The sequence below is a fragment of the Hibiscus syriacus genome, unplaced genomic scaffold, assembly GCF_006381635.1.
Source record: "Hibiscus syriacus cultivar Baekdansim isolate YM2019G1 unplaced genomic scaffold, ASM638163v2 tig00011718_pilon, whole genome shotgun sequence".
NCBI lineage: Eukaryota > Viridiplantae > Streptophyta > Magnoliopsida > Malvales > Malvaceae > Hibiscus > Hibiscus syriacus.
Window position 1 is genome coordinate 811,248 of NW_024062254.1, and position 19,559 is coordinate 830,806.

The 19,559-nt window shown below is 36.0% G+C and overlaps 3 protein-coding genes across 8 annotated transcripts; 2 read left to right on the forward strand and 1 right to left on the reverse strand.

Annotated features, from left to right (window-relative positions):
- The first annotated feature begins 1,171 nt into the window (after positions 1 to 1,171).
- LOC120204869 (mitogen-activated protein kinase 16-like) lies at positions 1,172 to 6,767 on the forward strand. Of its 4 annotated transcripts, none has more exons than XM_039204878.1 (11): positions 1,172 to 1,571; positions 1,669 to 1,836; positions 2,317 to 2,725; positions 2,863 to 2,990; positions 3,098 to 3,157; positions 3,404 to 3,553; positions 3,660 to 3,815; positions 3,901 to 4,112; positions 4,392 to 4,493; positions 5,278 to 5,438; positions 6,076 to 6,767. In XM_039204878.1, exons 2-11 carry the CDS (start codon positions 1,813 to 1,815, stop codon positions 6,348 to 6,350), a joined length of 1,677 nt encoding a protein of 558 aa, XP_039060809.1. In that variant the 5' UTR covers positions 1,172 to 1,571; positions 1,669 to 1,812; the 3' UTR covers positions 6,351 to 6,767. The 4 variants fall into 4 exon arrangements, with proteins under 4 accessions (XP_039060809.1, XP_039060808.1, XP_039060810.1 ...); XM_039204877.1 differs by lacking the exon at positions 1,172 to 1,571 and adding an exon at positions 1,613 to 1,659 and having other exon boundaries at positions 1,711 to 1,836; XM_039204879.1 differs by lacking the exon at positions 1,172 to 1,571 and adding an exon at positions 1,613 to 1,659 and having other exon boundaries at positions 1,711 to 1,836; positions 6,079 to 6,767.
- Positions 6,768 to 7,021: 254 nt separating this feature from the next.
- LOC120204871 (BTB/POZ and MATH domain-containing protein 2-like) lies at positions 7,022 to 11,953 on the reverse strand. Of its 3 annotated transcripts, XM_039204883.1 has the most exons (6): positions 11,005 to 11,953; positions 10,365 to 10,713; positions 9,848 to 9,857; positions 8,611 to 8,684; positions 7,700 to 7,976; positions 7,022 to 7,347 (listed from the first exon to the last, which is right to left on the reverse strand). In XM_039204883.1, exons 1-6 carry the CDS (start codon positions 11,421 to 11,423, stop codon positions 7,163 to 7,165), a joined length of 1,314 nt encoding a protein of 437 aa, XP_039060814.1. In that variant the 5' UTR covers positions 11,424 to 11,953; the 3' UTR covers positions 7,022 to 7,162. The 3 variants fall into 3 exon arrangements, with proteins under 3 accessions (XP_039060814.1, XP_039060813.1, XP_039060812.1); XM_039204882.1 differs by lacking the exons at positions 8,611 to 8,684; positions 9,848 to 9,857 and having other exon boundaries at positions 11,005 to 11,446; positions 11,487 to 11,951; XM_039204881.1 differs by lacking the exons at positions 8,611 to 8,684; positions 9,848 to 9,857 and having other exon boundaries at positions 11,005 to 11,951.
- A 935-nt stretch (positions 11,954 to 12,888) lies between these two features.
- LOC120204872 (glutamine synthetase leaf isozyme, chloroplastic-like) lies at positions 12,889 to 16,809 on the forward strand. The gene is made up of 14 exons (XM_039204884.1): positions 12,889 to 13,001; positions 14,190 to 14,456; positions 14,574 to 14,613; positions 14,704 to 14,807; positions 14,896 to 14,944; positions 15,051 to 15,157; positions 15,257 to 15,344; positions 15,466 to 15,594; positions 15,705 to 15,779; positions 15,899 to 15,952; positions 16,032 to 16,069; positions 16,170 to 16,329; positions 16,432 to 16,492; positions 16,583 to 16,809. The coding sequence occupies exons 2-14, from the start codon at positions 14,206 to 14,208 to the stop codon at positions 16,720 to 16,722; spliced, it is 1,296 nt and encodes a 431-aa protein (XP_039060815.1). The 5' UTR covers positions 12,889 to 13,001; positions 14,190 to 14,205; the 3' UTR covers positions 16,723 to 16,809.
- The last annotated feature ends 2,750 nt before the right edge of the window (positions 16,810 to 19,559 follow it).

Genomic DNA, 19,559 nt, shown 5'->3' on the forward strand with positions numbered 1-19,559 from the left:
CTTTATTGAGTCCTCCGACTATTAAAAGTTACAAAACAGTCTCCCGATTATAAGACGTTGCTTTTTTAAGTCCGATGACTATTAAAAGATATAAAATGGTCACCCGACTATTCAATGTGTTCTAAACTCATCTTTTTCCCGACTATTCAATGTGTTCCAAACTCATCCTTTTCCGTTAAAAAATGACGATAGTTTAAGTTAGACGTTAACCTGCTGACTGAGATATGATATAATATGAACCTAGAATCTCAAACAACTATCATATTACAGTCAATGTGTTAATGTCCAACTCAAACTACCATCTAATTTTTAATAAAAAAATATGAATTTGGAACACAATGAATAGTCAATTGACCATTTTTTTAATAGTCGAGGGACTTAAAAAAGCAACGTCCTATAGTCAATAATCATTTGTTTACTTCACCCTAATAAATATAAAGAATGGTCTCTTGATAACAAATAATATGTATTTTTAAATATTATGAGGTGATTATAAAGTATTATATGTTTAAACTTTTTTAATTAGTTGACAATGCGCACACACCTTACATATACAATTACTCGAATTAAAAAAAAAACATATAATTATGAATAAGTCGCAAAAGCAAATTGAAAATTTTACCAAAGACGAGGGGCAAAATTGGGATTTAACATAAAAATGATAATGTTATCCTTTTAAACCCCCCACTTTAAATTGATTTAATTATAGGGTAAACTATGTTTTTTATATAAACTATAAGTTTTATTTAGTACTTAAACTTTCAATTTTTTAAAAAAACATTCTTAACATTTAATTTTCATTTTATTTTAATATCCCGCCGTTAAAAATTTAATGCGTTTCATATCTAAATCATCATTTTTGGTTCGTTTTATTACCTAAATTTTTAATTTTTCAAAATTTGACGATAAATTTTGAATGGGTGCTAAATGAAACAAAAACTAAAATTTTCAACTCCATGGCACTAAAATGAGACAAAAACTAAATTTTAGGTATGATTTTAAAAAAATTAAAAGTTTAGATAAAAAAATGAACCAAAACTGATAGCTTATGTACTAAATATATAGTTTACCTTAGTTATATTATTTTTCAAATATTTCCAGTTGGGGCCCTTCAATTTCATATACATAAAAAAGGGCCTTGAAGCACAACACGCTTAGATTTCCACTTCTTCTCCTTTGATCTGTCCCTTCTAATCTTTCATTTTGAGGTCTAAAAGCACTTCCCTCAAAGCAAATAAGAAGGGGGGAAAACCAGTCTTGATCTATTTATCTTAAATAAAGCTTGATCATTTAATTGTTTTTTTCTTGTTGTTTTTATGGTGTTAATCGCCTTGCGTAGATTCTTCACCTAGTGACTCATTTTTCCAGCTGAAATTGTCTTTAGTCTCCTCTGCAAAAAGCCAACATCTTCTGGCCTTGTAGTGTTTTTTGGCCTTTGGAAAAGCAATTTCTCTCTCTCTATTATTAGCAAAAGCTGTTAACTTAGCCTCAGAATCTCTAACTAGCTGAATCTTGAGTGTTGCCTGAGCTTGAACTACTTATCTCAAAACCATTTCTTTGGAGATTTTTGGGTAAGATTGTTTTGTTTTTATTGTTGATCTTGATGTTTGGTGTTAATATTTTGCTTTTGGGAACTGTTTTGATATCTGGGTGTTTCCCCTTTTCTAGGATTTTGGTCTTGGCATTATTGGGCCCTTACCATTCCGTGATCTTTTGATTTGGGGTTTAAGTGCTAAGTGAAATTAGTTTCTCCTTTTACTTTGGGGCTTCCTGTTAGATGCCAACTGTTTTCTTCCCAAAGTTCAAGCTAAGATGCAGCCTGATCAGAGAAGAAAGGTAACAATTTTTGTATAGTTTCTATATTTGCTTGTATGCAAGATCTACGGAAGTGATGTATTTTTTTAAAAAAAATAGTACGTGTTGATTGGTATAAACTATACTGTCCTTGCTTGGGTTATTAGTCAATGAATCTGCCTCGTATGATCACTGTAATTTTGTGCATTTTAAGTTACTAAATGGTTGACTTGATTGCCAATACAGATCTGTATTTTGTGTATTTTCATGTTCTGGAGGTTGACTAACAGGAGTTATATGTTATAATTTCCTTTTTCTTTTTGCTTCTGATTTTTGTAAATTCTTGAACTGTCCTTGTTGTGGAAATAAAATTTCTCTCAGGCGAATAATTTTTTTACCTTGAAATAATCGATCACGTCCTTGTTGTGATCCTTCATCATTTTATGTATTACATTCTATTTATAAGATGTAGGCCTTCAATGTATCATTGATCATACTGTATGCTTCATCGTCACTCTGCAGTCGGCAGTGGATGTAGATTTTTTCACCGAATATGGTGAGGGGAGCAGATATAGAATAGAGGAAGTAATTGGAAAAGGAAGCTATGGTGTTGTTTGTTCTGCTTATGACACGCATACTGCAGAAAAGGTTGCAATTAAGAAGATCAATGATATATTTGAACATGTATCTGATGCTACCCGGATTCTCAGAGAGATTAAACTTCTCAGGCTCCTACGTCATCCTGACATTGTTGAGATCAAGCACATCTTGTTGCCTCCTTCGAGAAGGGAATTTAAAGATATATATGTGGTATTTGAACTAATGGAATCTGATTTACACCAGGTTATCAAAGCAAATGATGATTTGACCCCAGAACATTACCGGTTTTTTCTTTATCAGCTTCTTCGGGGCCTGAAATACATTCACACAGGTTTTCCCCCTAGACTGTTGATTTGATCTTCTTGTTTGAATGTAGATAACAATTTGAAAATGCATGGCTATTATGAAATTTCAAGTACTTGTTGGTTGCTTCTGATATCATTGTTTTAAATGTTTTTGTTCCTGTAGCCAATGTTTTTCACAGGGATCTAAAGCCTAAAAATATCTTAGCCAATGCTGATTGCAAACTGAAGGTCTGTGATTTTGGACTTGCAAGAGTAGCTTTTAATGATACCCCCACTGCAATATTCTGGACGGTTGGTTCTCTTTACATGATGCTGCTTTCAGGAAATAATTTAGATATAATATGCAGAAGTAGAAGCTTGTTTCTTGTTTCTGAATTAAATATTAACCGTCTTTTTAGGACTATGTTGCAACAAGATGGTACAGGGCTCCGGAATTGTGTGGATCCTTCTTCTCCAAGGTGCAAAAATTATTGGTGCACTTTATTTGATTGAAAGGAGCTTAATCTTTTCTCTCTCGTTTATATTCTTGTTGATCGATATGAGGGTTTTGGTTTTGTTTCCTAAATAATTTGGCAGTACTCACTGTAGTCCAAGCCATTGTTTTAATGTTATTTAAACTTTATTCGATGACTTTAGTTGACCTCTATAAATGCCCTCTTTTTTTATGCATATATTCACATTTAGTCTTTTTCGTTCTATTTCAGTATACCCCAGCAATAGATATATGGAGCATTGGGTGCATCTTTGCTGAACTTTTAACAGGGAAACCTTTGTTTCCTGGAAAAAATGTTGTCCATCAATTGGATCTGATGACTGATCTTTTGGGAACACCGTCTGCTGAAGCCATTTCTAGGGTATGTTGGCATCCGTTTGCATTTTTACACTGTTCTATTTTAAGCCAGAGCTATTTAACATCAGTTGTTCTTTTCTAAGATATGGATATTTTCTGACTCTGAGCAGATACGTAATGAGAAAGCTCGGAGATACTTGAGCAGCATGCGAAAGAAAAAGCCCATTCCACTCTCCCAGAAGTTCCCTAACGCAGATCCTCTTGCAGTTCGTTTGTTAGAAAGGATGCTAGCCTTTGAACCCAAGGATCGACCTACTGCTGAAGAGGTATATGTTTATTACTTTTCATCTACTTTTTTCCTTTTAATGTATGGTTTACTTCTAACATGGATACTTTTTTCCTTGCTGTCAGGCCCTAGCTGATCTATATTTTAAGGGCTTGGCCAAAGTTGAAAGGGAACCTTCTGCTCAACCTGTTACCAAGATGGAATTTGAGTTTGAGAGGCGTAGGATTACAAAGCAAGATGTTAGGGAGCTCATATACCGTGAAATTCTCGAGTACCATCCTAAAATGTTGAAAGAGTATTTGGAAGGATCAGAGCCAACAGGCTTCATGTATCCTAGGTATCATTCTAAACTAATTATTTTTCTTGCATCTTTAATTTGTATGTCATCTTATGACACCGTTATTCGTTTTATGGTTCTATTACTTGATATTTCCCCAAACAGCCTTGATTTATTTGTTGTGCTATAAAAGAAGTCTTTCCCGTGTTATTCAGTGTGAAGAGATTCCTACTCTACAATTCTGCCGTGTTGATTTAATTCATCTTGTCCTGAAGACCATTGTTTTACGTTTCTGAATCTCCTAATTGAATAGGCTGTCACTTGTGTTTTTGAATGCAGTGCGGTTGACCATTTCAAGAAGCAGTTTGCTTTCCTTGAAGAGCACTATGGAAATGGGACCACTGCAGCTCCACTTGAGAGGCAACATGCATCTTTACCAAGGTACTTTTATCAAATAATTTGCATGCTGCTGTCGATATCCCGGGTTGCATTTTAGGTGCTAAACAGTGTTGTCAAGGGCACTCTAGTCACTAGAACCCTTATATTGCCTCGGGCACAAGGCACAAAATAAGCACAAGCTTGAGGGAAACAAAACTCAATATACATATGTTTGAGTTTTAGTAAATGTGTGTTTATAAAGCTTAAGATTTAAAGTAAAACTCTAGTCTGGACTAGTTTATCGACGAAACATACAATTTTTTATTGGTCAACATGCATGATTTCCTTTCTCAATGTTTGTTGTTGAAAGCTCATATATTGAGAAGTATAAGGTTTAATATTATCCCTTTCTTACTAGTAAAGGTATACCAATGGAAAAAAGTGAAAAATAAGATAAATTAACAGAACTTCAATCAGGTGGGCTTTTTTAAATGCCCATTGCCTTACCAAAACTGCGTCCTCAAATAGGCTATGCCTGAAAAGGTCAGGGTTCTCCTCTTTTTGTATAATTCTAAGGTGCAGGTGTGTGTAGGCGCACGCTTTGACACCACTGGTGCTAAAAGTTACATACTTCCACCAATAGCTTTTTGAAAGGCAAGATGATTTTGTTAACAGGGGGAAGTACAAAGCCCTTCATATGTCATAGAAGTAAAATGAGCACCCATCAACACCAGCATCCAAAACTACAATTCCCATAACCTTGTAATTGTCATAGGAACATGCATTTTCTCCTATATCCTTATTGTGTATTTTTATACTGACAAGTATCCTGTTGAAATGTGTGCAGGCCATGTGTATTATATTCAGATAATTCGGTACAAAACTCAACAGACGTGACAGATAACTTATCTAAATGTTCCATCAAGGAGACTGAGAAACCCCAAGTAGAGAGAAGCTTTGCAATCCCTATGTCAAGGCTTCCCCCTCAAGTTCCTCAAAGCATCCAAGGTATGAATGTTTTTCTCTATGGATATAGATTGGCCTTTATTCCCCAAATTTATTGTCGCATTTTTTTGTATTGGTTCATATTACTTCCTCAATATTTATTGCCATGCTTATATCTCACTGAGATTAGAAACGGTTATAATAACCGTCTTGCTTCTGATTTTAGAGGCCATCTTATCTTTATTTCATCTAAATCCCTGGCAGAAATACCCCCTACACTTCCCACAATAACTTAGTGAAGTAATATGAAATAATTATTTCTAAATGTGTACATATACTTGTGTCCGAGGAGATGATGTTTTTAGATTTTGATGTTCGAGGTGGATTTTCTTTTGTCTGGCAAATGCTGATTCATTTGTGTTTTGTAAATGCATAATCTTTTTACCGTTTTCCATAGAACAAAAGGATATTTATCTTGTTAAATGACCCTCTCCTCCCTTGAATCGATAACCACTTGAGATTGCGACAGAAATATGATATTTACACATTTTAGGCTTTCTTTTGTTTGTTATGGAAGTTCAAGTACAGGGATTAAAATAACAGATAGAAAGCAAATATCCCACAATTTGCTGGAAGCAGCTTCCATCATCTCTTTACTGTTCCATCTAACAAACAGTGCATATGCTCCTAATGAATACAGCAGGTGCTGCCAGACCTGGGAAAGTGGTTGGATCAGTAATGCGTTACAACAATTGTGGGGCAGTAGCCGCAGGTGAAGCTCTTGAACAACGAAGAATGGTTCGAAATCCTATAGTTCCAACTCAATACACATATCCACGAAGAAATTCAGTCTGTAAAAACGATAGGGGAGAAGATGAAGTAGTTGAAGGTTCAACCGAATTGCAGCCAAAACCCCAGTACATGGTTAGGAAAGTTACAGCCGCCCAAGTTGGATCCAGGAGTCAGTGGTATTGACGTAATATCAACTACCAATGGCCAACAAAAGCGCCTGAGATGATTTAATCCTGTATCACTCTTCCTACCACGAGGGGGTCATCTGTTGAGGCAATGTTGTACATGCTCCGGCAGAGCTGGTTACGAAAGACGAACTACACACGTTAAGCTATAATTGTAATTTATAGCACTAATTTGGAAGAGATTGAACTGTGCCTACTATCCTTCACCTAATGGTTTTATGGTCTAGGTCAATGCCAAGTAAGACTTGAGGAGAAGGCCAAGTGAACTCTTAATTTATGAAGTTAGCTTCTACTTGTGTTATTTTTTATTAACACCTTTTTCCGCCAACTCAGCTTGCAGTAATTTCTATATGATGCTTCTGTTTTAGTGATATATAATACTTGGTCTTAGAAATGAAACATGTTCTGCTTCTTTCTCACTTTGGCTTCTTGTTGATATCGTCACATTCATAGATAGACATGCAATTGCAATAAGCTATATGTAAAGTTGAACATATTCACAAGGGAAATATGTTTAAAATTATTATGTGCAGTCTCATTTGGCTTTATGTAAATCATCATGTTAGTTGTTTGATCTTTAGATTCTGAGCTAATCTTCACATCTGAATCTGTATAAAAGGATGAATTGTGGCATTTAGATCATTAACAAGAATCAATACACAAATCATTGTATAAGAAACAAATCATCCTTCACCATATAAATTTGCATATACTCACCGTTGTTGGTACAAGCAAAAATCTAAAGCTACCTTGCTCTCTCTTATTAGTTTTCCTACTAATCAAAGGATGATTTACATGTTATTCCCTAAATCACTGTAGTCTTGGTTTGACCCGCCGTCCATTAGCATCAGAACCATCTACCGGTGCTTCTTTTCTTCGATATCCACATGCAATAACAGAATGCTCCCCGATTCTTGCAACATATTGCAGCAATTCAATCAGAACACCAGGGCAACTTTCCTTCAGATACTCGAATCCATCTGTTTGCATCACAGCTGAAACCAATGCAACAAATTTGGTCATTCCTACCAATCGCTTTCAAAACATTAAAACAAATTAAAAAGTGTTGCTCTTTTAGAGAGAAATTCTAGGAGTGACAATCAATTCTCATCATGCATATATTTGATTGAAAAGGGAAGGATGAAAAGAGGGGACTGGAAAAGTAGGAAGACAATAAATTTAGACATAAATTCTAGGAGAGAGAACCAATTCTCATCATGCATATATTTATTTGAAAAGTGAAGGATGAAAAGAGGGGACTGAAAAAGTAGGAAGGCAATAAATTTAGACATTCTCTAAGCATATTATCAGTGAATCTAAAATAGAATTGATTTTTACAGTCCCTACCTTTTAAATTTTCTGGCAATGCAACAAATTTTAAGCATACGGCTTTCAGATGCAAACAGTTGTGCTGTTCTGCTAAGGCTAATGTAGTTGCAACTGTGTTTATTGCGACACCCTCACAAAGTTTAGCCTCACAGAGAATTCTCATTCTCTCAAGTGCGTAACGGTCAGCAGCAGCAAGCAGATGCTGAGCCACAAGAGTTGAAGCCCATTTTGAAGTTGAACCCGCTAGCTCTTCCAAATCTGGTAAGGTATCCCAGTAAATGAAATGGAGCAATGCCTGCAAACATCCAACCATGGTAATAAGAAGTTATATGTACAAGATCACTTACCAAGTCACCTTGGGAATCCTTGCAAGACTCCACAAGTTTTTCTAGGAAAATTTAAACAACAGAGATGTAACTTAATATGTTTAATCAGGGTCAAAAGAAAAGAGAGTTAAAATATTGGTTCATGGCAAGGAAATAGCAAAGCAGGACCAAGAATCTCATAGCATGGACCTGCTATCAACTTCCACATTCCAACTCCATGTTCACCAAAGTAAAATGAAGCCATGACGTCATCTGTATAAAGTTTAATAGTTACCAAGATATGTTTCATTGCAGTTTATCCACTATCATTCATATTAAGCAACATTTAGAAATTGAAATAGATATTAACACAAAGGAAATATCTAACACTTAAGACATTCAATGCCTGATGTCACAAGTAAACAACTGGATTTACTCATCCAAATGCTGGATCCTCAATGCATCTAGCAAAAGCACTGCAGCAGACAGCTCAGAAATTTCGTCAAAACATCTTATGATTATGAATTCCATGTCAGCTAAAAGTATACTTGATATTGTTCCTAGCTCAAGAGGTAGTGCAAAAAGAAGAGGCAATTAGAAAGGAAGCAAAAGAAGACAGTAAACCTTAACCGAGGTTAGGAAGAATAATGTACAGGAGCAGCACCTTAGAAGAGGATTCCCGATGTACTCTCCTGTATAAGCCATCCTGTATGGCACCACAATTACTCGACTAACAAAAAGAACCAACAGACCTACCTCTGAACCTTGCCATACCATCCAACAACATACGAGGAACATATTATAGGTTCCTAAGACACACAACAGCTTGAGGAAAGTAGGAACAATCATCATTTTCTGCTCCTAATCACAACAATCTGTGCTTCTAATTGTAAAATAAGTTGAACATTCAACAAACTCGGGTTTGTTATGGCAACAGAAAGCTAAATTTCACATGAAATCACTATCCCTGAACCAAAAATTGAAATACAGTAAGACCGTCGCTCTAGAGAAATTCACATTAAACCCTTGATCCCAGTGAAAATAACATTCTCTTTCTCGGTACCTATTACCATCCAGCTAGCACTAGATAGAGTGACGATTCTGAAGCTAAGTTATACATACAACCCAATGGGAACTTAAGAACTCTAGCCAAGAAGCATTCGTATGAGCCTTCACTATACCATCTATATGCAAGTTTTCTAATAACTAGAGAATACTTAACTAAATACAGCAAAACATCCTAAGTTCCTAACAAAAGAAGAAAAAATAACTTGCAATTCCTTAGTTTTAAAAGGCGCAGCGAGGCGCAAAGCGTCCCTGGAACCTAGGTTCGGGCCACAAGACGAAGGCGGGCGCCTTTTGTAGGCGAGGCACACTTTTATACTAAAAACCCTATAAATTAATTATATAAGATATTTTATACTCAAAACGATATGATAATCATATGATAGATGGTTAAATATAAAAATATTCAATATAATTACACTAACAAGACTTTAACATAACAAAACATAAATCAATATAAGAAAGCATAGTTCAAACTTGAACACTAATAGCATAAACAACCATAGTTCCAGCATATGAATATTCCCAAATAAATACGTAAGCATAAATTACAACTTCCAATGAAAACAAAGACCCCATAATTTTACCGTTGCACAGTCATTATCCATTAATTTAAAAGCAATTATAACTAATAATATTTAATGTGGTTGAAAAGTTTCCTTTTTAAATTCTTGAAAATTTAAAAGTAATCTTAATAAATGATTTTAATTTAAAATATCAGTTTACTAGGTTAAACATTTCTTTATATAATCATTCAGCTCTTAAGATAATTATTTCTCTTTTTCTTTTTATCAATTTTTACCTTCCTCTTTGAAAGAAACCCTAAAAAACACTCTTCCTATCCCTTAACTTGGCCGCCATCACTTCCGGCACACTTTCTCCGGTCGGAGAACAGAGATGGAAGCACATCCTATAGGCGCAAAAAGCGCAGCGCCTGCGCCCATTTGGAAAAGCGTGAAATGCGCCGGAAGCGCGCGCCCCTGTTCACCGCCTCCCCTGTGCTGCCAGAAGAGATTTTTCAGGCTCCCCACTGCGCCCGGCGCCTTGGGCGCACCTAGGCGCGCTTTTTAAAACAGCTACGGAAGCCAACAGTGACCTAAGCAACATTCTTAATTCCAAACACTTAAAATAGAAAGAGAGACAAATGCACATAAACAAAGAACAGAACCATTCATAGCTTCAGCATGGATAAAATACTATGCACCTTAAAAGATAACCTAGGTTTCAGCAATATTATGGACCTGCTCAATAGACAAAGAAAGGGGATGAAAAGGAAATTATGAAATAAAGTCAGACCAAGAGAGAAGGAGAACCTTGAAAACAGGAGCTTCCATGTCTTCTACTGTAATGCACTGCGTGTTCTGATCCTTCAATGGACCAAAAAGTTGCGCCCTGAATACAGGTGAACGTACTGCAAGGACCAACTTGTGGGCAGCAAATATTTCCCCATCAACTTCAAATTTCACATCAGTTCCTTTTCCACTTTCTAATAACCTCCCAAAATGCTGACCAAGATCAGAAGGTGGCACTGAAATAGAATAGATTTTAGGTCCCTCCGTATGCGACTTAACTACGCCAACACAACAGCGAAATGAAAGGCAATCATCTTTAAGGTAGTCTGATGTCTCTAGAAGAGTTCTTTTGAAAAAGCGTTTATAACCCCTGCAACACAAGAACGGACAGCCATTTAATGGTGCTTTCACACAAAATGCCAAAAATTCATTAATCTAAATTACCGACCTACAAGAATTGATCATCATAACAAGATATAATAACAGTATGCGTATAAACCTTTGATTGGTTCAGCAACTTAATCTCAACTGAAACTTTAACAATGGTTATCTACCTCAAAATTTCCAGTCTAAATTCTAACTACCAAGGCAGAAACTAATCCAAGGGGAAAAAAACTATAATAGTAGTTTTCTACAACGCAAAGAAAACCACAAAACTCACCACATGCTCCCACGGTACTTAAGGGTATAAGGCCCGCTCTCAAGCATCCTCCCAAAATGGCTATGCACCTTGTGACGATCTTTTCCACTCTGGTCCAAAAGCGTCAACTCAAAAAGGGCTCTTACATCCGTCCCTTCACTCGCCAAAGCAATAAAAAGCGAAATGTAGGAAGCATTATCTTCAGCGCTCTTTCCATCCGGGTAAAAATAAATGGCCCATTCATAGCCCCCCACCGTAAAAGTATCTGAAGCTATATATTTTCCCACTCCCATGCCTTTGGCAAGGGAGTATCCGTTGATCTTGAATTCATGGGACCCGTTCACCGTCTCAGTTCGAGACGTCGAGGAGGTTGAAGAAGAAGCAGTAGAAGAAGATGTTGAGGGTTTCGAAACTTCTTTGTGAAAACTAATTGTGCCCATCACGTGTGGAAAGATTAATTTGGGATCTTGATGATCTGGGTATACTATTTTGATTGAAAACGAAAGGGGTAATCGATGAATTTTCACAATTCTTCTGGGTTGAATTGGGGATTAAAACCAAGGAGGTTTTTACAAAAAGGGTAAGCGAGATTTTTGAAGCGTGGATCTTCTTTCGTTTAGAAATTCAAGAACCGGGTATTTCTTGTTTTGATATGAATTGAGTTGGGTAGGAACCGCCTCAGGGTTTTTCCGATCAAATGATAACGAATTCCGATCAGAATTCAAGAACCCTAATTTGAGAGAATTTCTAAATCGGAAGATGAGATCGATAACCAAATATAGCAATGGATGGAACTATAAAGAGAGCGGTGAAAACAAGGAAACGGGAGACGAATTATGGAACAAAGATCGATGAATTTTGGAAATTGGGAGATGAATTGGGGGAGGTTGAGAAGGTTCGAGAAGGCTGTTTTTGGTTTTTGATCAAAGCGTGACGCCAAAGTTGAAAACTTGAAGAAAAAGAACAGCGAATATAATGCAGAATGAATGCAAAATGGCACACGCTTTTATATAATGCAAGCAAGGAACCTTGCTTGAAATTTCTCTGTGGACTTCCCAATTGACAAAACAATACTTTTTGGTGAAGTATCTCAATTATTATTTTAAAAAAATATTACGTTTTCATTTCATTTTAGTTATTTGTCGTTAAAAAATTAACAAAATTATTGGTCCAGTATTATCTTATGATGACGTATCAACATCACCATTAAATAGTTAAATGATATAATTAACAAAATTAAAAGATCAGTGATCAAATTGAAATATCCCATAATGAAATAGTCACAGGTACAGTTTAAGGAGGACTTTGATGGTCTGATTTCGTCATATTTTGATGCCACCGTGATTAAAGAAAGACGTAGGATCTTATGTTAGTGGTAAATTTCTAAAATGTTACGAGATATAAACTTATAAAATTCTAGGGACAAAATCATATTATCGATTGAAAATACAAATAAGATATTTAAAATACATATTAATCTGATTCTATTTGTCTCTTTCAGTCTATTCTTACATGACTACTCCGATATGTCTCGTAGATGAGAACTTAAGTCATGGGAGAAAGATTTAATTTATGAGTAAAAGGATACGAGAAAAATTAACCATGAGTTGAAATAACATTGGCATCGCATAAATCATGTTATTTTAGACCTTAATTCGAGTAATTCACGACACCAATCATATAAAATAGATTAAAGCCTAGAAAGGGATTGCTGTAAATGAGGTATTTTCTACTACATGAATGAGATAAGCTCTGCACATTATCATCTAACAAAATTGAACCATAGCCAAAGCATCCCCTTGGTGGCACCAGAGAGCCCCAACACTAGTTTCCTCCACTCATAACATATCCCTATCTGTTCATCAACAGCCACAGGCAACTCCTTTTTCTCTATCAACCACCTTTCGTTTACCCTTTTGTTTCGCTCCACTTTCCCTCTTTCTTCTCCATCTACACCCAATCCAAGCAAAACCCATTTTTCTGGTCCCTTGTCAGTCCATTTTTCAGGCACTTCCCAGGTCAGTTCTCTCTTCATCTATGTGTTGTTTTCATTGAGGGTCGTTAAGCAAGAAGGGTTTTTTAACCATTTTTGTCTTGTAATCTTGTGCTTCACATTATGGACTTATGGTGTCAAATGACTTTATGATTACATAATCATGTAGTAAGCACTACCTTTTCACTTGCGCATGAATATGGTTGTATTTAATGAGTCTTGACCAACTAATGTGAGTTGGTAATAATCAAAGTCACCTTCCGAGATGAATACGTTATTTTATGTTAAAGGGCTTGGATTTAAGAATTTATATTAAAAATTAGACTATTAATAGAAAATGCAAAGAAAAAAACAAAATTTTAGAGGATACGATCGTATCTGAGCAGCCCTCGATCCATCCCTGGTAACATTATAAGTCTACTTTCAGATCTGCTTTAGATGCAAGGATCTGATCCAGGCTTGTTGGAGCTTCAATCATGGGTGCCTCTTGTTGCCCAACAAGTGTTTAACCTTTTGTTCATTGAAAGAAGGGATCTTATTTGAATGCCCCCCCAGTAGTTATTGAACCAATGGAGTTTTCCTACTGGTAAAGAACCAGTGGTTAGAATTTGGAGCTTTTGGACCAGCAGCTCGCTCATGAAGGAGAGAGCATAAACCACTAGGTCTAGTCCCTTTTCATCAAGTCTTGTACATGATCCACTAAACTGAAGATTGTGGATATAAATCCTATGTTTTCTGCTACTTATTTGCTAAACAATGCTGTGTTTAAGACATCCTTTTGGGTTCTTGGTGATGCTTTTGGCGGAAGAGAAAGTAGTGCGGAGGCCATTCCAGATGAAGGCAGTGGAGCAGGTAGGACACTTCCGCAGGACGTACAGGGGCCTTCACATGTAACGGCCTCCGCACAACTTTCTCCTCCGAAAGCATCAACAATCGCTTACAGCCATCGCAACCCACATTTTACCATCAACAGTTCTAAAACTTAAAAGTATGAAAATGTTTGTGGTCTAAGATTTAGTCTGACCATGAGTTGAACAGGAAAGGAAAATGGTCTTTTTATGTACTTGCCATCATTCTTTTCGTTTCTCTTCTTCAGTGTAAAGGATCTAAGAATAAGAGAATGACTTGAAGTTTAAGGCCTTTTCTTCTTGCATAATCTGCATTGACGTGTTGAAGTTGAAATTGTTTGTTATACTTGTTTGATTCCTCTCAGTTGGGAGAAGGGGGAGATGGCACAGATTTTAGCACCCTCGACTCAATGGCAAATGCGATTACCGAAGACCTCGACCTTTGGAAGTCCCGTTGCGACGAAAATGTGGAGTCCTCTGGTGTTAAAACATAACAGGAAAGGAGCAGTTAAGAGCTCTGGCAAATTTAGAGTTCTCGCTTTGTCTGAGAACAGCACTGTCAACAGGCTAGAGAAGTTTCTAAACATGGACATCACTCCATACACTGAAAAGATCATTGCTGAATATATTTGGTACATCATCTTTCTAACACATCTTATCTATGTTCCGAATAAAATATGTGTAGAACAAGGTACTTCGGCAACATAGGTTAGCATTATGAAGTCACTTCTGTTTCTCCATTGGAACAGGATAGGGGGCAGTGGAATCGATATGCGTAGCAAGTCCAGGGTAAGGATATTAGAAGAACTGAAATTTTGTGATTTTCAATCTGGTATTTAGTTGTATCTCATGTTTCTTCTGCCTTATTACAATTTGCAGACAATATCCAAGCCGGTTGAACATCCCTCTGAGCTTCCCAAGTGGAACTACGATGGATCAAGTACCGGACAAGCTCCCGGAGACGATAGTGAAGTTATTTTATAGTAAGATAAGACCTTTCATAAGAAATCTGGAAGTTTATTTATTGCTTGTTATCTTCAAAACACCATTTTGACTGAAAACTTCATCCAGCCCTCAAGCAATCTTTAAGGATCCTTTCCGAGGAGGTAACAATATCTTGGTGGGTACTCATCGAAGCCGTGTAACTAAAGTTTTCTAACTGATTGTTCAAAGCTCTGTATGTAAATTATAGTGTGGCTAATATTTTTCTTATGTGTTTCAAAAAGGTACTTTGTGATGCATACACACCAGCCGGCGAGCCCATTCCCACAAACAAGCGCGCCAGAGCTGCTGAGATTTTCAGCAACAAGAAGGTGGTAGATGAAGTACCATGGTATGAGTTACTTTTCCTTCAACTTTCTTATTCTTTCGTTTAAATTTGGATTATTCGAGAGCTATATCGTACTCTTGTGTTTGCCTTTATTCTGATTAGGTTTGGGATCGAGCAAGAGTACACTTTACTTCAACAAAACGTGAAATGGCCTTTGGGCTGGCCTGTTGGAGGCTACCCTGGTCCTCAGGTAACGATATGACTCGACTTTTATACGAAAGTAAAAAAGTTGTAGAGATCTGTAAATTCGTGTTAATAATTCATTCCTACAAGAACTTATTCATTAACATGGTTTTTTATTCCAAATTCAGGGTCCTTATTACTGTGCAGCTGGAGCTGACAAGTCATTCGGGCGTGACATCTCGGATGCACATTACAAAGCTTGCTTATATGCTGACATTAACATCAGTGGAACCAATGGGGAGGTTATGCCTGGGCAGGTCTGCTGCCTTCTGAGTCCTCATCTAGCTAACGGAAATTAAGTACTCCTGCATTCATGCTTGTTTGTTTGTTAGTTATCGCCATTTTGATCCTGTGACCTACTATGCAGTGGGAGTATCAAGTCGGTCCAAGTGTTGGCATCGAAGCCGGAGATCATATCTGGTGTTCCCGATACATTCTTGAGGTATTTCTTCTCTGCATGTTTTCGTTATGGTCTTATGGAGGCCCCTGCAATATTCGACCTCTGCAACATCTGTGTCAATCAATCCAATAACTTACCAATAGTTTCCTCTGTTCTTATAGAGAATCACCGAACAAGCCGGCGTTGTTCTCTCCCTTGATCCCAAGCCAATTGAGGTAATGTAACATTCCACAACGTTTGACTCTTAGTATTAGTCCTCCAGAGGATTTACTCAATTTGTTTTCCTTTTGCTAGGGTGACTGGAATGGTGCTGGATGCCACACCAATTTCAGGTCTTATAGCCGAATTTTCTTAGTTTTATTGAGCTATATGCATTGGGAATTTATATAGTATCACTTCTCGAATAACAACGAAACGTATTTCTTAACGCAGCACGAAGAGTATGAGGGAAGAAGGAGGCTTCGATGTTATAAAGAAAGCAATCCTGAATCTGTCGCTTCGCCACAAGGAGCATATCAGTGCGTATGGCGAAGGAAACGAGAGAAGACTGACAGGAAAGCATGAAACAGCCAGCATCAACACGTTTTCATGGGTACGTCTCATGAGATATCTGTGCCTTGCGGTGGAAGCCATTGGAAAACTTTAGACACTTCCCTTAATGACCGTGAAAAAAATTTCGGGTTCGAACTTGCAGGGTGTGGCTAATCGCGGCTGCTCAATCCGAGTAGGGCGTGACACCGAGAAGAATGGGAAAGGTACTACCATCAATGAAACTAGTGAACAAATCTTGTTAAGTTGGAGAATCGATTATGGATGTTAAGAACTATAACTTGTTTCATTGTTAGGTTACTTGGAAGACCGGCGCCCGGCTTCGAACATGGACCCGTACGTCGTGACATCATTGCTGTCGGAAACTACACTATTGTATGAGCCGACACTCGAAGCTGAATCCCTTGCTGCTCAGAAGATAGCTTTGAAGGTCTGAGTTAAAGCAGTTCGGCTTGGTTCTAGCTCATTTACAGGGACGGTTTTGCACTTTTTATAAATTGCATGGCTTTTAGGGGAAAACCCTGTAAATGAAAGGGTCTTAAATGGATTGTTTAATGGATATTTTAAGTTTGAGTTAATTGTCTCCTACATCCTTTACTTATGATTTTATTTTTAAATTAATCCTTAAACTTTTAAATATTTTGATTCCATCCTAAATTGTGACTTGTAAATTGGTCTGATCTTTTAAACATTTTAATTTTATCTCTAAATTACGAATTATTCTAGATTAATCTCAATTTTTTGAATATTCTGAGTTAATTCTAAATGAGGCACATTGAGTTGAGAGGTTAGGATTAGAACAAATTGAGTTGAAAGAATCATTATCCTAATAAATTGTTATAGTATTTGATATAAATTAATCGATCAATAGATTAAATATCAATCGTTAAAAAATAGGCTTAATATAAAAATAAGTATCTAAATTATACTCAAAATTAATTTTTCGCTAAAAATAGGTGTCTAAAGTTTTCTCTGTTACACTTTTAAGTGTCTATCGTTAAAAAAATCGTTAAGTGGCATTAGTCAAGTCCATATTTTAAAAAATATATATAAATATGACGATTTTTTAACGGTATACACCTAAAAGTATAGTGGAGAAAACTTTAAGCACATATTTTTAGCGAAAAATTCTGTAATCAGTAAAACATTTTTCGAGGAAACTTTCTCTCCTATTTCACTCACAGTACTTTTAATTATTTTCAATTTATTCATTGAACTTTAGACATTGAATTCTTTTGTTCACTTTAAGTTGATGTGGATTATTTTATTATTTTTTCATATCACGTGTCATATTTTATTAATATTTTTAATATTAAATATAATTAAAATAAAATTAATTTTAAAATTACAAATATACCCTTAAATTATACTCAAAATCTCAAATTATATCCCAAAACCTAATCCCGAATTACGAACTCACTCACCATCACCTCTGGCAAGTTCACCGTTTTATGATGTTTGCCTGGCGTGGGGGAAAGAAAAAAATTGGGAAAACGAAAAGAGTGGGAAAGGGAGACGAGACAGAGGCACCAACAAAGAACAAGTCATAGAGGTGCAGCCTCTTATTACACCACCCAACATGATGATGACTAAGACGAAAGCTTCAATTTTCAACAGCTGTCTCAAGATTTGAACAAGATGAAGAACCAGAAGAAGAAAATGACCCAAACCCATCACTGGAAATGCCAGCAAATGTTGTCAAACGCGAATCCCTGAAGAACATCCTGCAAGTTGAGCACGGTCTTGTCGGAAGCAGAGCCGGAGAGCATCGAAATCAAACGGTCGCGAAGCTCGGTATCAACAACGGTTTCTACAAATTTGCAAAGAGATTTTGTGTTGATTAATGTTCGTTTATTTAAATGATAAATGAATAAAAATTAACAAACATAAACGAACGGATGTAAAAAAATATTAGCGAATACAATAGACGAATACAAATAAAAGTAAACGAACACAATAAATGAACATAAATAAACGTAAATAAACATTAATGAAAATATTTTTTTCTTTTCTAACAATTTTATGATTATATTTTATTTAATAGTTTTGAATTTTTTATTTGTATTTAAAATTAATTGAATTTTAAAATCTTTATGGGTATCAAATTAAAATTTATCGGATTTTAATATTTTAAATAGATCTAGAGAGATTGAGTCTACCTTACGCCCAACACCTATATAACTTGGTCTAACTATATTGGGAGGCCTAATTGGCTTGACTTAAAGGTCTCAGTTTGACCCAAACTACTAAATCGGATTTCAGGATATTATATGAAGTTTTCAACCATTATTAGAGTTTTATGTGATATTAAGGGGTGATAAATAAGACTTTAAAACATGCTATAACACTAAAACGTAAAATTTACCGTAAAAAACACTCAACATGCTTCAAACTCAACCATTAAGTTAGAATACATTCCTAGTGACCCATAAGTGGTCTGGAAAAATTGTAAATATGTTACCTTGCTTCTTTGGTTGCTAGAAACTCTCCTCAAACAAGCAATAGGAAACTTTCTCTTTTCCCCTTGCTCTTGAGCTTTCTCACGCTACTTTAACTAATCAAATGAAGGAAAAAAGAAATTATTAACTTAACTAAGAGGTTGGATTAAGGTTAAAAACACTTTCTATAACTTAAATTCACAAAAAAAACAATCTATAATCCAAATATTCTCTTAAATCTCTCTAAAATTCATTTTTAAAAAACTAAGGATAAAACTTAAAAAATAAAGTTTAAATGAAAGTTTTTTTTATCGATGATTACTAATCTTATCTTATCTAAACTCAACAAAGCTTTTGGAGTTCTCACTTGAAGTAAGAAGGAGAAGAGAAGAAAGATGAGTCTTTGGTGAGCTAGTAGGGGAGTAGTTTTACGTGAAATCTTATAAAAAGGAAGGGTTTTTCATCTTTTAATTCAAGCTATGGGTAAATTGCCCCTTTGGTCCCTCTTCTTTATTTTCCTTAAAAAATCACCCTACAACTCCACTTGGTCCAACTCAAGCCCAAACCCAACATAACTAGGTCCATATTATTTCTAATAAGTCTTTTGGGTTAGTTGAGCTGAGCTGTTGGCGATCAAACATGGTTTAGTTCTATTTTTAAAACTGGATTTGAATAAGAAATATAGACTGATATTGGAAAGTGGCTACAAGTCTGCTTTAGATTGGATTGTCGACCACTCTTCAACCCTGGTCCCTTTGCTATTCTTGTCCGTGAAATAGAAGCGATTGTAAAGGATCGCGCAAGTATCTATCGACATGTTAGTCGATGCGCGAAC

What these genes read in the sequence shown, in the direction of transcription:
- LOC120204869 (XM_039204878.1), top strand. Translation starts at nt 1,813, where the DNA reads ATGCAGCCTGATCAGAGAAGAAAG. An exon ending in AGCCTGATCAGAGAAGAAAG is followed by an intron (nt 1,837 to 2,316) that starts GTAACAATTTTT and finishes GTCACTCTGCAG; the next exon opens with TCGGCAGTGGATGTAGATTT. An exon ending in ATCGACCTACTGCTGAAGAG is followed by an intron (nt 3,816 to 3,900) that starts GTATATGTTTAT and finishes CCTTGCTGTCAG; the next exon opens with GCCCTAGCTGATCTATATTT.
- LOC120204871 (XM_039204883.1), bottom strand. Translation starts at nt 11,423, where the DNA reads ATGGGCACAATTAGTTTTCACAAAGAAGTTTCGAAACCCTCAACATCT. An exon ending in AAGTACCGTGGGAGCATGTG is followed by an intron (nt 10,714 to 11,004) that starts GTGAGTTTTGTG and finishes CTTGTGTTGCAG; the next exon opens with GGGTTATAAACGCTTTTTCA. An exon ending in ATTGCCAGAAAATTTAAAAG is followed by an intron (nt 7,348 to 7,699) that starts GTAGGGACTGTA and finishes CATTGGTTTCAG; the next exon opens with CTGTGATGCAAACAGATGGA.
- LOC120204872 (XM_039204884.1), top strand. Translation starts at nt 14,206, where the DNA reads ATGGCACAGATTTTAGCACCCTCGACTCAATGGCAAATGCGATTACCG. An exon ending in ATATGCGTAGCAAGTCCAGG is followed by an intron (nt 14,614 to 14,703) that starts GTAAGGATATTA and finishes TACAATTTGCAG; the next exon opens with ACAATATCCAAGCCGGTTGA. An exon ending in GGGAGGTTATGCCTGGGCAG is followed by an intron (nt 15,595 to 15,704) that starts GTCTGCTGCCTT and finishes CCTACTATGCAG; the next exon opens with TGGGAGTATCAAGTCGGTCC.